The following is an 18,252-nucleotide window of genomic DNA, read 5'->3' on the forward strand; positions in this document are numbered from 1 at the left end:
CTCTCTCCCTCCCTCCCTCCCTCTCTCTCTCCCTCCCTCTCTCTCTCTCATCAAGTTAAAATAAAATGAATGACTAAATAAAATAATTATTTTTTAAAATAAGTTATAAGGAATAGAGAATCTTTCCAGAGAACAGATTTTAGTGTTTTTCCCCCAACATTCCTTTGCAAGCTATGTGATTTCCCAATATATCAACCATGGGCCATGCACAATGTTGCCTTGGTAACAGAGTGGCCAACACACACACTGCATCTTCAGGTACTGCTGAGGGAGCCGGCAGCTATGACCCCACACTCTCTAGCAGAACCTGCCTAAATAGTTGTTCAGTTAAAGCAGCCATGGAAGACAAGGCTAGGGAAAGGGCCTGATAAAGGAAAATCAACCATAGGACCAAATCCAGTCCACCCATCTCCTTCACTCTCAGGTGCGGTCATGTGGATGTTCCTCAATGTGTTGACAGTAGGAAACAGTGCCCTAGGACACAGTTACTCTTTGTCACTTAATGTATTTCTAGGGACTGGAGTGCTTTCAGAATTGGCTCCTGGACACAGGTGGAGCGAACATGCTCTTCACACAGCCCAGGCTGGGAGCTGCTCATCAGTAAGCCGCAGTGTGAAAGGTGCCCGCAGTGAGGGATGCAGCCAGGCATTGCTGCCAGGCGTTGCATTGTGGACCCAGGAATCAGTGCCACCATCGAACTGCAGCACAGCCCCTTTGTCCCCGAGGCTCCCAGCTGCTGTGGTTGCTAGGAAGACTTGAGAGTGGGTTTTTGCTGCCATCTATTGTCTGTCTGAAGGAAACACGGTTTGCTTGATGGAGCAGGAAGCAGCCCTGCAGATTTAGCCCTGACCCTCTGCCCCATGGAAAGGAAAATAGAAACCAAGATGTTGGTATGCCCCAGTGAGAACCCTGTCATGAAAACCTGTGTTTACTGACCTACCATCTTATTAAAGCAATTCTATTTGAACTGTGATCAAACCGCCAAATGACCTTTCGGTCCCCCCACCCAGCATCCCTGAAAGGGCCCGTTGTTCTTTGGTTCAATGAAGAAACCTTCTGTTTGGTTAAGCAAGTGTTTTTCCAATCATGTCTCCTGGTGACTTACAGAAAGATTATTGTTGGGTCTTTGGGGGTTTTTTTCTTTTAGTACCCCGACCTTCCTACCCCCTCTCCACCCACCAACACTTACTTCCTTATTTTCTTAGTGGGCCGGGAGAACATAGTGCACAGAGCAGCTTCACGAGGCCTCTAGGAGTTCCTGGTTGTGTTTTTAGGATCCTAATGTAAGCTGACTTCTTGCCAACACTACCCCTTACCACCAGCACCAACACTACCAACACCTTCCCGGCCTGGCATCCTTCCAGAGTCTCTGAAGTGTCCACATAGGAATGGCCCCCTGTGAGTCAAGAATGGCAGTCCCTGTTGACATGTTTAAACAGTGTGTGTTTTTCTGTCTTACAGTTGTTCGTGGGACTCGGGTTCCCTTACGAAGGCCCAGCTCCCCTGGAGGCCATTGCAAATGGATGTGCTTTTCTGAATCCCAAGTTTAACCCACCTAAAAGCAGCAAAAACACAGACTTCTTCATTGGCAAGCCAACTCTGAGAGAGGTAAGCTTCTACTAAAATCATTCTATAGGTATTAACTTCATTTACCATGGTTGGGTGGGAAGGGAGGGGTGGAGGTACTGATCCTGAGGCTCAGAACAATGAATCATTTGACCACATCATCTTGCTGGTTAGTGGCAGGGCCAGGGTTAGAATCAAATCTGTCTCTACAGTGAAAGAGATCTTCATACTCTAGTCAAGTTCTATCATTCTTTTACTTTCAAATTTTGCTGTAGGGCACATGTACTTGCTAGAGAGACAGAGAGGAAAGAGAGACAGAGAAAAAAAAAAACAAGAAAGCATCACCCTGAGTGGATGGCCATGCCACAATCCCTTTTCTTCTCGGGATTTTTGGGCATGTATGCACACATACCCAGTGTTTTTCCAGTCAATGGATCTGGTACTTGAACCACATAGTCGACTTTGTGGGATCCAGCAGCCTTAACCTCCATGCCACCTGCAGAGCCTCCAGCTCTATCTTAATCCAAACTCAAATGTTCTACCTTCTGATTACAGCTGAATACTGATGTTCTGAATATTTGGAGTTTAGGGAATAAGGAAATCAACTGGCTAACATATTTGTGGAAAATCTACTCTTCCTGATGGGCTGGCTGTATAATAAAAAGTGAACTTGTGTGGGTTTTCAAAGAACCATCTACCTTAGAAGATAAGACCTAAATATCTTGGGTTATTGAAGTAACATGCCTGATTTTTCAGTCCACCATCTATAAGCACCATCCTCAGAGGTAATCCTACCATTGATAGAACCACTTACAGAAACCTTATTTGAATTGCCTTTAGAGATCCTCTTGAAGTCTGCTGTAGGCAAAGATCACCATTGAGGGTAGTTGGGTTTGATTTGGGGCCATAAATAAGTCATTTATAACAGAGTGTAAGCAATCAAGCTGACCATTTCAGTATCTGCTCAGAGTCAGGAGTGTTCAGGAACCATAAGACAGATTTCCTTATTATTTCTGTGTAGTCAGTCAGCAACTCTACGGCTGCTTGCAAACCAGCGGCCTCGTCATTTGGGGCCCCTACCTGAGGGGGTTACACTGATGTGTATGACATGGCAGCAATATAAAAGAACTGTTTTGAAGCATACGTTTTTCAGTTCTCCTGCTTTTAAACCATCCAGGTCACGTTTTTCTGTCCCCATCTCCCTAAGAGTACATAAAATGAATTTTCAAGATTACTTCGCCTCCATCTTGCCAATTCATAGAACAGAGGTTTTTGGGTTTTTTAATTTTTTTTTTTTTGAGAAGTTTTCGCTATAGGGCGTGTTCTCCAGACAGACAGAGAGAAACATAGAGACAGAAAGCAAGAAATCACCCCCCAGGGGGGATGGTCACACCGTAATCCCTTCTCCTCCATTCTCCTCTCGGGACCTTGGGCACGCACGCACATGCGCCCAGCGTGAGTTTTGAGCCACCGGGTCCGGGACGCGAACCACGGTCAACTACGTGGGAGTCCAGCGACATAGCCATTACACTAACTGCTGGTTCCCATAGAACAGAGTATTTTGAGAGATTTTTTTTCTCTGACCCCCCCTCCCCCATCATGAAATGGCCAAAAGAAATGGAAAAAGATCAACAAGATCCATAGATTATCTCTAAAAGGTTTGAGCTGGTTCTATAACTAATTGGTTAGGGGAGATCAATCCCACGCAGCTGACTATAGTTCAAATTTCAGCACTATGAGATTGAAAAACACGCTGGGTACATATGTGTGCATGCCCTAAATCTTGAGTAAGTAATAGAAAAGGAATTGCTATGTGACCACACCCCATTAAGGAGATGTTTTCCCCTCTCCTCACTCCTTCAAGGATGTGTCCTCTGACAATTAAAATGGAAGATGAGGGGTGAGAACAGCTCTGTGACCTAGTGATTAATGCAACCAGATCCTACATGGCCAACCACGTAGTCTGAATCCCGGACCCAACTGCTTGACAGACATGCTGTGTGCATACGTGTGTGTGCCCCAAACCCCCAGTGGAGGAATAGATGGAGAAGGGATTATAGTATGACCGACCATTCCCTGGAGTGGGAGAAGGAGGGTGCTTTTTCTTCCCACTCTTTGGCAAGTGCACAGACCCTCTAGCAAAAAAAAAAAAAAAAAAAAAAATCCGATAAGGATTAACTACATGTGTGCTTGTTTGCTTTTTCCTTTTGCTAGTATAATAAATTTGAACTCTTCATTTCGGAGACGGTCAGGTCATTCATTCATCACTCAACAATATTTAAAGCACTCCTGTGTGCCAGGAACTATGGGAGGTGCTGGGACCCAGAGATCAAGAACATTCAGTCTGACACTCACAAGCAGATTCTTTGGAAAAGTTTCACTACTCAGTAGTGAAAATGTCTCAACTTAGGAATCTGCTTTACCATGAGTCCAACTTTGAAATTTTAGAGTTCTGGATAGGTAATAGACTAATAAATTATCCTCTAATTTGTCTGTTTTTAACATAAAAATTGTAATTAAGGTATGCAACTAGATGTTTTCATATACATATACTTTGTGAAGTGATCACCATGACTAGGCTAATTAATGTACTCATTGTCTTACATAGATATTTTGTGTATATAAAAGCTCTAGCCTGTTGGCAGGTTTCAAGTATATTGTGTAGTATTTCCAGCTATAATCTGTGCTGTACAGTAGATCTCCAGAACGTATAGATCTTGCTTGACAGAAACTTTATACCTTTAGCCAATATTTCTCCATTTCCCCTACCCTCCAGCCTCTGCCCACCACTATTCTATTATGTGCTGTGTGAGCTCAACTAGTTCAGATTCCGTATGTAAGTGAGGTCACACAATATCTCTCTTTCAGTGTTGGCTTATTCCACTTAATACAATGCCCTCCGTATTTATCCATACTGTCAGAAACGGCAACATTTCCTTCTTCCTATTTTTTTTTTCTAATAGTTATACTATCTTGGGGCTTAATTTAGTCTAATTCATGTTGATTTGATTTTTGTGTATAAAGTGAAATAAGAATTCTTTGGATTCTTCTGCATGTAGATACTCAGTTTTCCCAACACTATTTTTTCCCCAACACTATTTATTAATGAGAGTATCCATCCCTATTGTGCTTCTTGTTGAAGATCAGTTGACCATAAATATGTGGATTTGTCTCTGGTTTCTCTATTCTACTGGTCTGTTTTATGCCAAAATTGTTCATATGTCTTCATTTAGGTGTAGGAAATCTCTTTACTTGTTTAAAACTTCTTTATGATAAAATATACATTGACATAAACCTTACCATTTTAACCATTCTTTAATCTAAAATTAATTTTAACCATTCTTAAATCTAAAATTCACTGGCATTGAGTATATTCACAATGTTGTGCAGCCATCACTATTATGTTTTGGTTCCAGAATTATTCGTCATCCAGATAGAAACTCTGTACCCATTAAACACTGACTCCCCATTCTTCCCTCCCTCTAGGTCCCAGAAAGAACTCTCCTTTTCTGCCTCTGTGAATTTGCCTATTCTAGGGGCCAAATGTAAGGGCAAGCATACAATGTTTGCTCTTTTGTGTCTGGCTATTTACCTGCTCTAATGTTTCACTGTTCATGTTGTAGCATGTGTCAGAATCTCTTTCCTCTTTTAAGACTGAATAGGCACATGCACGTGTGTGTGTGTGTCACAACTTATTAATCCTTTCACCTGTTGGTGGGCGTTTGAGCCGTTTCCACTTTCTGTCTGTTTGAATAACACTACTGTGAGCATTGATATATAAATTTCTTTTTTTTTTTTTTTTTTTGGAGAGATTTTCACTGTAGGGCGCGTGCGCTCGCCAGACAGACAGAGAGACATAGAGACAGAAAGCGAGAAATCACCCCCCAGGGGGGATGGTCACGCCGCAATCCCTTCTCCTCCATTCTCCTCTCGGGATCTTGGGCATGCACGCACACGTGCCCGGCGTGAGTTTTAAGCCACCGGGTCCGGGACACGAACCGCGGTCGACTACGTGGGAGTCCAGCAACATAGCCATTACGCTAACTGCTGGTTCCCTATATATAAATTTCTGTTTGATCCCTGAATTCAGTCCTTTTGGGTATGTGCCTATAAGTGCAGCTATTAGAATTTATATAATGTCCTTATACAGGAAAGTTGCAAACATAATACAGAATTCAAGTATACCCTCATCCAGCTTCCTCCAATGGTAATATTGGACAAAACTGTACTATAGTTCTCAGACCAAAAAATTAACATTGGTACCACAGTATTACCTACACTATGGTTTTTATTTGAATTTTGCTAGATTTTCCACTAACAGCCTTTCATTCGTTGTTCCTGGATCCCACAATGTGTTTAATTGTCATGTCTCCTTAATCTCCTCGGGTCTGTGGCAAGTCAGTCTATCCTTGTCAGTCATGACCTTAACTTTTTCTTTTACTACATTGTTTTCTAATTTGTATCTGACTGGTATATTCTCATGATGAGTTTGATGTAATTTGGGCAAGAATCCACAGAAGTGATGCTTTTGCAGGTGCTCACTTTGTGAAGGTGCATGATGTCCGTACAGCTGATTTCTATTGATGATTATTACTGGTATTATTGGTTAACGCTGATCGTTTGGTGACAGTTGAGTTTGCTAGGTTTCTCCTCTGTAAAGTTATTATTTTTCACTACCTTAGGGGAAATGCTTTGAGACTGTGCAAACATCCTTTTCTCCTCAAACTTTTACCTATTTATTGTTCAGATAACAGTAGATCTTGTCTGCCACAGTTATTACTGTGGTGTTCTAATGGTGATCTTATAGTCCCTTCATCAGAATATTTTTCAATGCATAAAAAGCAAACACCCATATCTTTCTTACTCTTCTTAATTTCTAAACATATAAGCCCTTAGAAAATGATGAATCAAAAATACCTTAGACTGAATTGGCAACTGACATTTCTGTTAATGCTAATGTTCAAGATTTTGATGACACTTTATTTCAACTGAATATTTTTTCCTGAAAAAAAAAAAAAAGGGGATGCTCATAAACACAGTCTAACCATTGCCCTGCGAACAATAGAATAGAATGTTATGTAGACCAGACCTGCCAGTATGAAATTATGGAGAAAATTATGTCATGTTTTCTATCCATGGCTCTCATTTAGCAACTTGGTTTTTGGCTGAGGTCATGGGCAGTTTCTGTTCTTCATGGCATAATAGGCACTGGAACTGCTGCTCAAGCATTGGTCCCTCCTGTCCTTTCACATGATTCCACTAGCCCTTAAATGAGACTCCAGTAGTGAGACAGTGTGGGATCTTTTCAACAGCTGCTCAGCAAGTGACCTCACACGGATGACCCCATCAGTACCAGGCTCCCAGAGGAGGGCCGGGCTGCAGAGGGCAGCTGACAGATGTTTAATGTATCCTCATAAGTCCGTGGTACTAGTTGCTGCATTGGGGACACATTTCCTGTTTTCTAGGGGCTCCAGATTTGATATGGAAGAATAAGACAGATGCATAGTCAGCAAGAGTGCATAAAGAAATAGCTCAGTGGATCAGGGAGGAGTCTACTTGGAATTGTGCCACATGGAGAATGTACAGGGGTGACTGAGCAGGGGGATGGTGGGGTGGGGGTTGTGCTGTAAAGGGAAAGGAAAGGCAAGCCTGAGAGGCAGGAGATTGAAGTGTTGGAGAGACCCCAAGGTCAGTTTGTCATGTGCAGGAGTGCTGGTTCCATCTGATGTCTGTCTGCTAGCAGCGTCAGCTTTGAGAAGGGCCAGTGACCTTGATCACATGGCTGGTGGGGTCACCTTGCTGTCTCAGCTCACAAAAGTCCCCAAATTCCCTAACAAAATATACTTTTAATTGAGAAAATGCTGTGAACAGGTCTGGAGATTTCTGAAGGTCAAAAATCCCTAAGATTGTCTTTTACTCTCATCAGATAGAAAAATTTTAACCAAAGGGTACATGATTACAAAACTGTCTTTTTGTGCCCAGGAGAATCTTTCAAGTTCAGTCACAGTCATCCCACATAAGTTGATCCATATCAATTGCATTTGTGTCTCTTCTTTGACTTCATTTGAAGAGAACAAAAAGTCCAGATTTCTAAATGTGAATTTAGGTTTGTTTTTATTTTTGCATTGGACCAATTTTTAAAACCACAATGTCTATTCAGAGGGGGAAATGTTCCATAATGGCTTAAGTAATGTGGTCAGTTCAGGTTATACTTTCATATAAATAGGGTTTTTATCTTTGCATTAGGAAACATTAATGGGTTCTTGATCATTGTTCTGACATTTTTGTAAACCATAGAAGTTCTCTGGCTAAGGCCAGCAGGTGGTGTGGTAGTTAAGGTGCTGGACTCCCACGTGGCCAACTACAGTTTTGAGTCCTGGACCTGTTGGCTTGCTTTCTCACTTTCCCTCCCTCTCTCTGTGTCTTCCTCTGGTGAGTGCACATGCCCTGTAGCAAATTAAATAATAATAATGATGATAAATAGAATTAAATAAAATAATTCTTTAAAAAAATTCTCTAGCTTCAGGATTGTTTTCTGTAAAGAGGACTCATGTTCTTCTTTGAGATTTAATAGCCACTCTGAAGTAAATATGAAGTCTCATATTTAATAAGATTTTCATTACTTTTACAAACTATACTCTAGTCAATTTACTGATTGATATACAATGGAGTAGCTTAGATCAGACGATTCTCAATAAATTAGCAAGGAGGATCATAACCTTCAGAGGAGGACTAATGAATCACCAAATGCCTAACTCATAAAGCTAAGTAACCCTCAATAAATGTAAATGAATAAAATGATAATGGCTTAGCATTTTGTATTTTCCAAGTGCTTAGACCGACCTTGTAAATAAGCAGGACCTTAAAAGAAGTGGAAGGAAAAGCAATTGCTAATACGTAAATTACTAAATTGTGACACTGATGGCAACTTTAATTTACCCTGATTCCATTGGAAGAACTAATTAGTTTGTTCTCCATGCCACAAAATGAAAATGATGTGACATTTTGTTCATCATCAGAAAAGCTCTAATACCGGCATAAATTCAGTGCTGGGATTTTTTAGGTTGGCAAGTTTTAAGAGAACAATTAAAAGGCTGGTGTTTACATGAGCCTTTTATTCATCTTTGAACAGCTTGGGAGTATCCTTTAAACTTGTCATCTTCCTTTTTGTCTTGAGGGCTAACAAGTTCTTAAAATCACACATTATGTATGTTTTTTTTTTTTTTTGAGAGATTTTCACTGTAGGGCGCGTGTGCTCGCCAGACAGACAGAGAGAGAGAGAGAGACAGAAAGCGAGAAATCACCCCCCCAGGGGGGATGGTCACGCCGCGATCCCTTCTCCTCCATTCTCCTCTCGTGATCTTGGGCATGCACGCACACGCGCCCAGCGTGAGTTTTAAGCCACCAGGTCCGAGACACGAACCACGGTCGACTACGTGGGAGTCCAGCGACATAGCCATTACGCTAACTGCTGGTTCCCACATTATGTATGTTTTAACTGGAGCCTCTGATTTCCTGAGGGGCATTGACTTTGTCACCATGAGTTCTACAAACGAGTGAGAGATCACTCACTGGTGAAGTCCAAAATAAAAGAGAATAAAAACATCCCTATATTTCCATGATCATTATGTTCCTAAAAAGGTCAATGTCTAATTAAAGTGTCAAAGAGTTAGATTCTTGAGCCAGGCAGTCGTGCAGCTGCAGTGCCCTTGGACCCACATGTAAGGGGTCCTGGTTTGCACCCTGGGGCCTCCCGAGTACACAGGGCACATGTACCTGCCCACAGAACAGGTTCAGGTCATTTAGGAGTAGATTTAAACATGAGGACTCTGTTAAGGATGTCTCTCTCTCTCTTCTCTCTTTTTCTGAACAGATAAATTAATATCCTTAAAAAGTTATATTCTATGAAACTAAGCATTTGAAAGTTATGTGGGTGGTAGACAGCTCTTTCTCATGCAGGACTGTCCTGTGCTCAGCCAGGCATCATGCACCCCTGGTCTCCACCCACACTAACAGTAGCATCTCACTCCACCCCACTCACTGTGGTAGCTGAAAGTATACTTCCAAACTCTAGTATGCTCTCTTTACTCCAGAACCTTAAGAGATACAAGAAGAGAGGTAGAAACAAGACTGAGGGATAAATGCAGCTGTCTTCAAGTATCGACTCTTGAATTCAGAATTGCCAATATGTACACTTGGCTTCTGTGACCACATTTTGTTCTCCTTTTTTCTTTTTTTTCACATATTACTTTACAGTGTATTACATTTCTTTTTCCAGAAGGAATACCATTCATATCAATCAATACAAAGACTTTAGAATCTCCATCATCATCCAATAGCTTTTCATTTTTTCCAGATTATTATTGGTATTATTACAATTATTTTTAAACATTTGATCACTATTTATCATTTTGCTTGTAAAAAGACTTTACCCAACATGAAATACTCCTCAGATCTGTCCAGTTGAGAATACTATACACATCATCAACAGGTAATAAACCATTTCTGTGTCCCACTAATGTCATTCCTCTCTATTTGTTCTCTTGCTATCCTTCTCCATACTCTTTTCTTCTCCCGCCCCATTCCACACTGTCTTATCCTTGCTTACTATCTTCACTGCTTTTATGCCCTCTAATATTTCAGTCTCTACCATAGAGTGCGGATAGTTGGTATATATTAAGTGGATACATACAATATCTTTCTTTCATATCCTGGCTTACTTCACTCAACAGTAGATCCTCCATATCTAACCACTTTCTATCAAATGCCAGGGTCTTGTTTTTTTTATAGCTGAGTGGTACTCCATAGAATATATGTGCCACACTTTTTTCATCCATTCATCAGTTTGTGGGCATTTGGGTTGGTTCCATGTCTTAGCAATCATAAATAAAGCTGCAGTAAACATTGATGTGCAAGTGCTTTTCTGACTGAGCATTCTCCTGTCCTTGGGGTAGATACCCAGAAGTGGGGTTGCTGGATCAAATGGTCGTTCTATTTGTAGATCTTTGAGGAACCTCCATTTGTTCTCCACAGTGGCTGAACCAGTTTACATTCCCACCAACATTGTAGGAGAGTTCCCTTTTCACCACATCCCCGCCAACACTTATTACTTTTTTTATTTTTAATCTTTGCCATTCTGACAGGGGTTAGGTGGTATCTCATGATAGTTTTAATCTGCATCTTCCTTATGATGAGGGATGTTGAGCATTTCCTCATATTCTTTTTGGCTCTTTGTATGTCTTCTTTAGAGAGATTTTTATTCAGCTCATTTTCCCATCTTTTAATTGGATTAATCTTTTTTTTTTTTTTCACATAAGGCACTTGAGTTCCCTGTGTATTCTGGTTATCAGTCCCTTGCCTGAGGCATATTTTACAAAAATATTCTCCCATTCTGAGAGTTGTCAATTCACACGTGTTACAGTGTCCTTTGCTGTGCAGAAACCTCTTAGTCTGATATAGTCCCACTTGTCTATTTTAGGGATTATTTCCTGTGGTTTGAGAGTCTTATTTAAGAAGTCTTTTCCTACTCTAATGTAGCCCAGAGTTTCCCCAGCATTTTCCACCAGTAGTTTTATAGTTTGAGATCTTAGGTTCAGATCTTTGATCCATTTTGAGTTGACTTTTGTTAATGGTGACAGATGGGGATTCAGTTTCATCTTTCTGCAGGTGGATATCCAGTTTTTCCAGCACCATTTACTAAAGAGGTTTTCCTTTTCCCAGTGGATCGACTGTTATTCTTTGTCAAAAATCAGTTGGCTGTAAGCTTTGGGGTTTTTTTCTGGAGTCTCTATTCTATTCCATTGGTTTACATGTCTGTTTTTGTGCCAATACCATGCTGTTTCAATTATCACAGCTTTATAGTGTATCTTGGGATCAGGGAGTGATAAGCCTCCCACTCTACTCTTCTTGCGCAGGATTTCTTTGGCAATATGAGGTCTTTTATGATTCCAGATAAATTCTATGATTGTCTTTTCTAGATCTGTGAAGAATATCTCTGGTATTTTGATTGGAATTGCATTAAATATGTAGGTTAATTTGGGTAGAATTGCCATTTTGGTTATGTTAATTCTTCCAATCCAGGGACATGAGATGTCCTTCCACTTCTTTATGCCACTTTCTATTTCTTTTTTAAGATTTTCATAGTTTTCTTTATAAAAGTCTTTGACTTCCTTAGTTAGGTTTATCCTAGGTATCTTATACATTTTGTGGCTATGGTAAAAGGGATTCCTTTCTCCAGCTCTACTTCGTTCAACTTGTTGTTCATATATAGAAATGCTGTAGATTTCTGGGATGTTGATTTTGTATCCTGCCACTTTACTGTATTCACTTATTACTTCAAGGAGTTTTTTCGTGGAGATCTTTGGGTCTTCTAAGTATACCATCATGTCATCTGTGAATAAAGATATTTTCAACTCTTCTTTGCCTATTTGAATGCCTTTTACATTCTCTTTTCTGATTGTATTAGCTAAGACTTTCAGCACTATATTAAAGAGCAGTGGAGAAAGTGGGCAGCCTTGCCTAGTACCAGTTTTTAGTGAAAAAGCTTTCAGCTTTTCCTCATTCAGTATAATGTTAACTGTAGGTTTTTCATAGATGGCTTTTATTGTGTTGAGAAATGACCCTTCTATACCAATCTTACTGAGGGTCTTAATCATGAAAGTTTTATTTTATTTTATCAAATGATTTCTCTGCATCAGTTTAAATGATCATATGGGTATTATCTTTCTTTTTGTTAATACAGTGTATTACATTTATGGTCTTGCGTATGTTGAACCACCCTTGCTTCCTTGGGATAAAGCTTACCTGGTCGTGATGAATAATCTTTATTATATGTTGTTGGGTACAATTTGCGAGTATCTTGTTGAGAATTTTTGCATCTATATTCATCAATGATATTGGTCTGTAGTTTTCCTTTTTTGTCATGTCCTTATCTGTTTTGGGAATGAGGATGATGGAGGCTTCATAAAATGAATTTGGAAGATTTCCTTCCTTTTGAATCTTTAGAAATAATTCGAGTAGGCTAGAGATCAACTCTTCCTTAAAAGTTTTGTAGAATTTAGAAGTGAAGCTATCTGGACCTGGGCTTTTCTTTGCCAGGAGGTTGTTTATTAATGATTCAATCTCCTGGCTTGTTATGGGTCTATGTCCTCCTGATTCAGTCTTGGTAGATTATATGCATCCAGGAATTTGTCCATCTTCTCCAAGTTATCTTGTTTGTTGGCATATAGTCACTCATAGTATCCTCTAATGATATTTTGTATTTCTATTATATCTGTTGTAATGTTGCCTGTTGAATCACATATTTTACTTATCTGGTTCCTTCCTTTCTTCTTGATCAGTCTAGCCAATGATATGTTGATCTTGTTAATCTTTTCAAAGAATCAGCTTTTGCTTTCATTTATTTTCTGTATGGTTTGTTTATTTTCTATTTCATTTTTTTATGCTCGAACCTTTATTATTTCTTTTCACCTGGCGTTTTTGGTTTTGTTGTTGTTGTTTTTCCAGTTCCCTGAAGCATGACGTTAGGTTATCCATTTGCTGCTTATTCATTTCATGCACATTAATTGCTATGAACTTCCCTCTTATGACTGCTTTTGCCATGTCCCATAGATTATGGAAACTTGTGTACTTATTATCATCTGTTTCCATAAACTTTTTGATTTCAGACTTAATTTCTTCAGTAATTAAGAAGTCATTCAGAAGTAGGTTGTTCAGTTTCCATGTGTTTGTGTATTTTCAAAGGTGTTTCTTGAAATTAATCTTGAGTTTAATTCCATCATGGTCAGAGAAGATGCTAAATATAGTTTCTATGCCTTTGAATATGTAAAGGCTTGATTTATATCCAATCATATGGTCAATCTTTGAAAAGATCCCATGCCAGGGTGACAAAAATATATATTTTGTGGTCTTAGGGTGGAAAGTTCTATAGATTGAGCGTTACATTTAGGGGTGAGTGTTAAGCTCCAGTGTGGTGTTTGGGTTATGGTTTGTATTTGGGTCGGGGACAGGGTCAGTTTTAGGATTGAGGTTTAGGGTAAGGGACTAGGGTTAGGGTTACGGTTCTGGTTACGTTAGGGTGAGTGTTATGGATAGATTTAGGGTCATAGCAAGGGTTATGCATGAGGATTAGAGTTAGTCTGGGTTAGTTTGATGGTTTTCATTAGCGTTAAGTTTAGGTCCTGGAGTTAGCATTAGGTTAATGGCTAGGGCTAGGGTTAGGGTTCAGGTTCTGGTGACAGGAGGGTGAGTGTTTGGGTTACATTTAGGTTTAGGGCGAGGGGTAGGTGTGAGGATTAGGGTTATGATCAGGGTCTGGGCTGGGCTTTAGTTGTGGTGAAGGCTGACCTTTAGGTTTAGGAGTCTGGGTTAGGGTTGGAAGATAGGGTCAGGGTTAGTGTGAGGGTTATTGTAATGATGGAATTACAGTTAGATTGAGTGTTAGGTTTTTGAGTGAGTGATTGGGTCATGTGTGGGGTTTGGGTTAGGGTTTTTATTTGGGTCGGGGTCAGGTTCAGAGTTATGGATGAAGTTTTGGGTTAGGGGCTAGAGTTAGGGTTATGGTTACGGTTACGTTAGGTGAGTGTTATGGTTAGATTTAGGTCAGGTCGAGGGTTAGGCATGAGGATTATGGTTACTTTTTGGGTTAGATTGATGGTTGAAATAGTTTTTCATTAAACACTTTGATTATATTTCCCCATTCTTTCCTTGTCTGCATTGTTTCCACCAAGAGGTCCGATGTTATCCTGATGGGGTGACCTTTGTAAGTAACTTGAGATTTTCCTCTTGCCAACTTTATAGTATCTTGTCTTTGTCTGTTGTTTTTGCCAATCTGGCTATGATGTACCTTGGAGAGGATCTTCTTGGGTTGAGTCTACTCGGGATCCTATGTATTTCTTGGGTCTGGATATTTGAATGCCTTTCCAGGTTTGGAAAGTTCTCTTCCAGAATTTCATGAAATAAATTATCAATGCCCTAATTATTTTCTTCCTCTTCTGGAATACCAATTATCTGAATGTTGGGGCGCTTGATGGTATCCATTATTCCTCTTATATTATCCTCATTTTTCTTGGTCGTTTTCTCAATCTTCTTGATACTTTTTTCTAGGTCAGATGTTTTGTCTTCTACTCAATATTCGATCTTCTGCTTCATCTAATCTACTTTCAATACTTTCAAGGGAGGTTTTGATTTCCTTTACCACAGTCTTCAACCCTAGAAGTTCCATCTGGTTCTTTGTGTCTTTCTTCTTTCAAATTATGAAAGGACTTCCTCATCTCCTGGAGCTCCTTGTCTCTTTTCTCTTCCATCTCAGTTAGTTTGGTCACTACAGATATTCTGAATTCTTTATTCGACATGTCTATGAGGTCCATTGTATTTACTGTGGGTGATGTGGGCTTGACGATTTCCCTTGGGGGTGAGGCCTTTTGTTGGTTGCTCATATTTCCTGAACTTCTGTGATGTTTCTAATCATCTGGTGATCTATACATTACTTCCTAACTTATTCAAGATATCTCTGAGCATTAAAAGGTGCACAGGATTAGAAAACTGGTGATCTCACTTCTGGTCTGCCTATCTATTGCTCACCGGTACCATGCACTGTTGTCACTGGTCCTGGGTGATCCAAAGACCACCCTGTTTCTAGGGAGTGGTAAGCCTCCAGCTGACCTAATAATGTTCACCTCAAGAGAAAATATAAAATCGCACAGCACACACACACCAAGCACTATTCAAAACACTGAGATTCTGAGAGTCCAAAGGCAAGTGGGAAAAGAGTGGAGAATGAGCAACAGATCCCAGCTGTTAGGGCCTGCAGCCACAGCCAGCATGATGATGTTCTGCACAGCCACTGGCTTGAACCAGTCTCCAAATGAGGTGGGGAGGGGGTGCAAGTTCATCTTAAAGTCCCAAGAAACAAACCTGTTCAGTCCAGAGACAAGCAAGGGTGAGAATGAGCCACCACGCTTTGTTCTTAAAATGAAATCTCCCGTAGGACAAAAAACTGACTTGCCTTTCTGATTGCAAATTGTCTTTATAGACTTAGGGTTCCAAGGTCATGCTAATGATGTTTCCTAAAACCATTCCAAAAAGTCTGGGGTTTTGATAGCATCTTTTTTCTATGTATCACTTTTTGTATGCACTGTTACTCATCTTCCTAGTACTTTACAGTCTGGATTTTTATTGTAATGTTCTATGCCTACCTATCTGTCTAGCAAGGATAATAGATCCAGGTTTGATCTAGTTGATTTTCAGGGCTGGGTTATGGCTGAGAGTTAATGTTCAATATATCTCAGTGGGAGCTTGGTGGTTAAAGCCACCTGTAACAGCCTCCTGGTCACCTAGTTGTGACATTCTGTCTCTTATGTCCAAGTGGTATTCAAATTGTGAGGCCATCACTATTGTATTATTATTGTTTATGAATGCTTGGGAGCTTTTATTCCTCAAGGGGAAGGGCAAAATGTCCTTCCAATATAAGGACAGTTCAGTGCTATAAAAGCATAATGTTCCACCTAGCACAGAAGGTTTAAAAACAAAAGTCATTGTTTGTAAAATTGAGGTATTTTGTGTTTTCTTTTTCAGCTGACATCCCAGCATCCTTATGCTGAAGTTTTCATTGGCCAGCCCCACGTTTGGACTGTAGACCTCAACAACCAGAAAGAAGTAGAGGATGCAGTGAAAGCAATTTTAAATCAGAAGGTTGTTTCTTTTATTTCACTTTTCCCCATTTGTGCTCTTACTTGAATGTATGGGAAGCATCAAGAAGGGCCCCTGGTCTTAGCGAGTGCAACTTTTCTCCATTAGCCTAACCCTGGAGTTAAAAAATAGTCAGTCTGCAGGATCCAGGACTCAAACTGTGGTCAGCCATAAGGGAATCCAGCACCTTAACCATCATGCCACCTACTGGCAGAGGAGACTGGAGGAGAGCGACTTGCAGTCTGGCCATGCCTCCTGGGGGGTGATGTGTCACTTTCCTTCTCTCTTTCTCCCTCTGTCTATCTCCATCTTTCTTCAGTGAGTGCATGCACTCTGTGGGGGAAGTGGGGAGGCCCAGGCAAACTGTAGGATTTGGCCCAGAGGCTTCTGTTCTGTGAAAGGGAAACAGAGCTGGTGTCCAGGAGAGAGCATGGATTCCACAGACCCTTTGACTAAGGCTCCTGGGTCTAGTCATAATAGTAGAAGCTGGAATTATACTTGCCTCAGTGATCCAATTATGTCATTCTCTCAAATGTCTGGAAAGATAGGCATGCTCGTGTACAAACAGAGCTAAAATTAAGGAATAACGAAGGAAATATTGAGAGCTGGGTTTTTTTGTTTTGTTTTGTTTTGTTTTTTAAGGCTCATTCATTGTTTTGAAAGAGAGAAAGGAGGAGAAAGAGAGCATAATGTTCCAACAGGACCCCAACAGGGTCTTCATACCACAGTCCATACCCCTCCCCACCTCAGCCAGCTGGATCATGAGCACACACCATGCATGCACAGGGAGGTTCTCAGATGTGAACCTGGCATCTTCCTGGTTCACAGGACTCTGCATTATTACTTCTCCATGAGCCAACCCAGTACATGTTTTTATAGAGCATCTCTTTATCTGATTTTCCACTTAAACATTTTGTAGGAGCTCATAAGAATAGCAGCTCTGCACTCTTCTGATCGCGTAAGTAGATAATTATTAAGTTCCTACAGCACGTGGAACACCCTGAGCCACTCTGGGAGATGCTCATCTCCATGCACGCACAAGCCTGGCTTCCCTCAACCTGTGGAGCTCACCACCTAGCAGGGATAAGTTATGTCCTCTCTCTCCCACCCTGAGACTGCTTCAGACCTCCAGTGCATGCTGCCCTGGACTTCCAGTGGGCACCTTTTATACCCAGTTACAGCATTCTAAGAGGGGCCGTGTAGGTGTGCTGCGAGGCAGCCTAAATCTGACCACTCAGGTTTGTATTCCAGCTCTGCCACTTCCTAGCAGCATCCTGTCATCTGTGATGTGGGGCTGACATGACCTGTTTCCTTGGTCATGTGGTCACATGATCTCACTAAATGGAATCTCATCTGTTTATAATGAAATCTCATTTAGTGAAGTCAGCCCTGTGTGTTGCTCAAGTACAATGTCTACCACATAGTGTTTAATTTCTTCTAGATTGTAAGCAACATGAGAGCTAGAAATATGGGTGCAGTTTTCAAAAAGTTCATGAAAAATGTTTATGTATCTGAAAAAACTGACTCAATATTTAATTTATCTACTTGCACCAAATAAAGTTGTACTTTAATTTCACTTTTCCATGGGCAGTTTGAAGTCCCCCTGTATCTCTGTCTAGCTGCTGTATTCCCAGGAGCCAACGTAGTGATTTCCCTAATGGATGGATAGGAGGGAGGGAGAAAGGAGCAGATATTTGCAAATAAGCATAACACAGGCAGAATATGTCCAGCACCAAAAGCAATATGCAGAGGTCCTGGGAGTAGAAGTCAGGATGACTTTCTGGGTAGGCAAGCACTTGAGTTGCCTTACAGTAGTAATGTACAAAGCAAAACTGAAAAGTGGGCCCAGCAGATCAAGGGTTCCAAGGCATGGTGTGAGTAAAGGAGGAGGTCTGGAAAGGCACATATTCTCTGAGGAAAGGCCAGTGCATCCTTGTGAAGGCTCATCTTTTTCTTTGGGAAACAGAATGGGGTAACCAATTTGAGGCCCACTGAACC

General features: G+C 40.7%; 1 protein-coding gene across 6 annotated transcripts in view; it reads left to right on the forward strand.

The window, feature by feature from the left end:
* Positions 1-18,252, forward strand: part of MGAT5 (alpha-1,6-mannosylglycoprotein 6-beta-N-acetylglucosaminyltransferase) — a 387,858-nt gene that overhangs the window by 339,238 nt on the left and 30,368 nt on the right. For all 6 annotated transcript variants that reach the window (XM_006169708.3, XM_014584664.2, XM_006169709.3 and 3 more), the window contains 2 exons: positions 1,462-1,608; positions 16,141-16,257. In XM_006169708.3, coding sequence (XP_006169770.1) covers positions 1,462-1,608; positions 16,141-16,257 — 264 coding nt within the window. The remainder of the gene's footprint in view (positions 1-1,461; positions 1,609-16,140; positions 16,258-18,252) is intronic.

Source organism: Tupaia chinensis, unplaced genomic scaffold (assembly GCF_000334495.1).
Source record: "Tupaia chinensis unplaced genomic scaffold, TupChi_1.0 Scaffold147433_1, whole genome shotgun sequence".
Classification (NCBI taxonomy): Eukaryota; Metazoa; Chordata; class Mammalia; order Scandentia; family Tupaiidae; genus Tupaia; species Tupaia belangeri.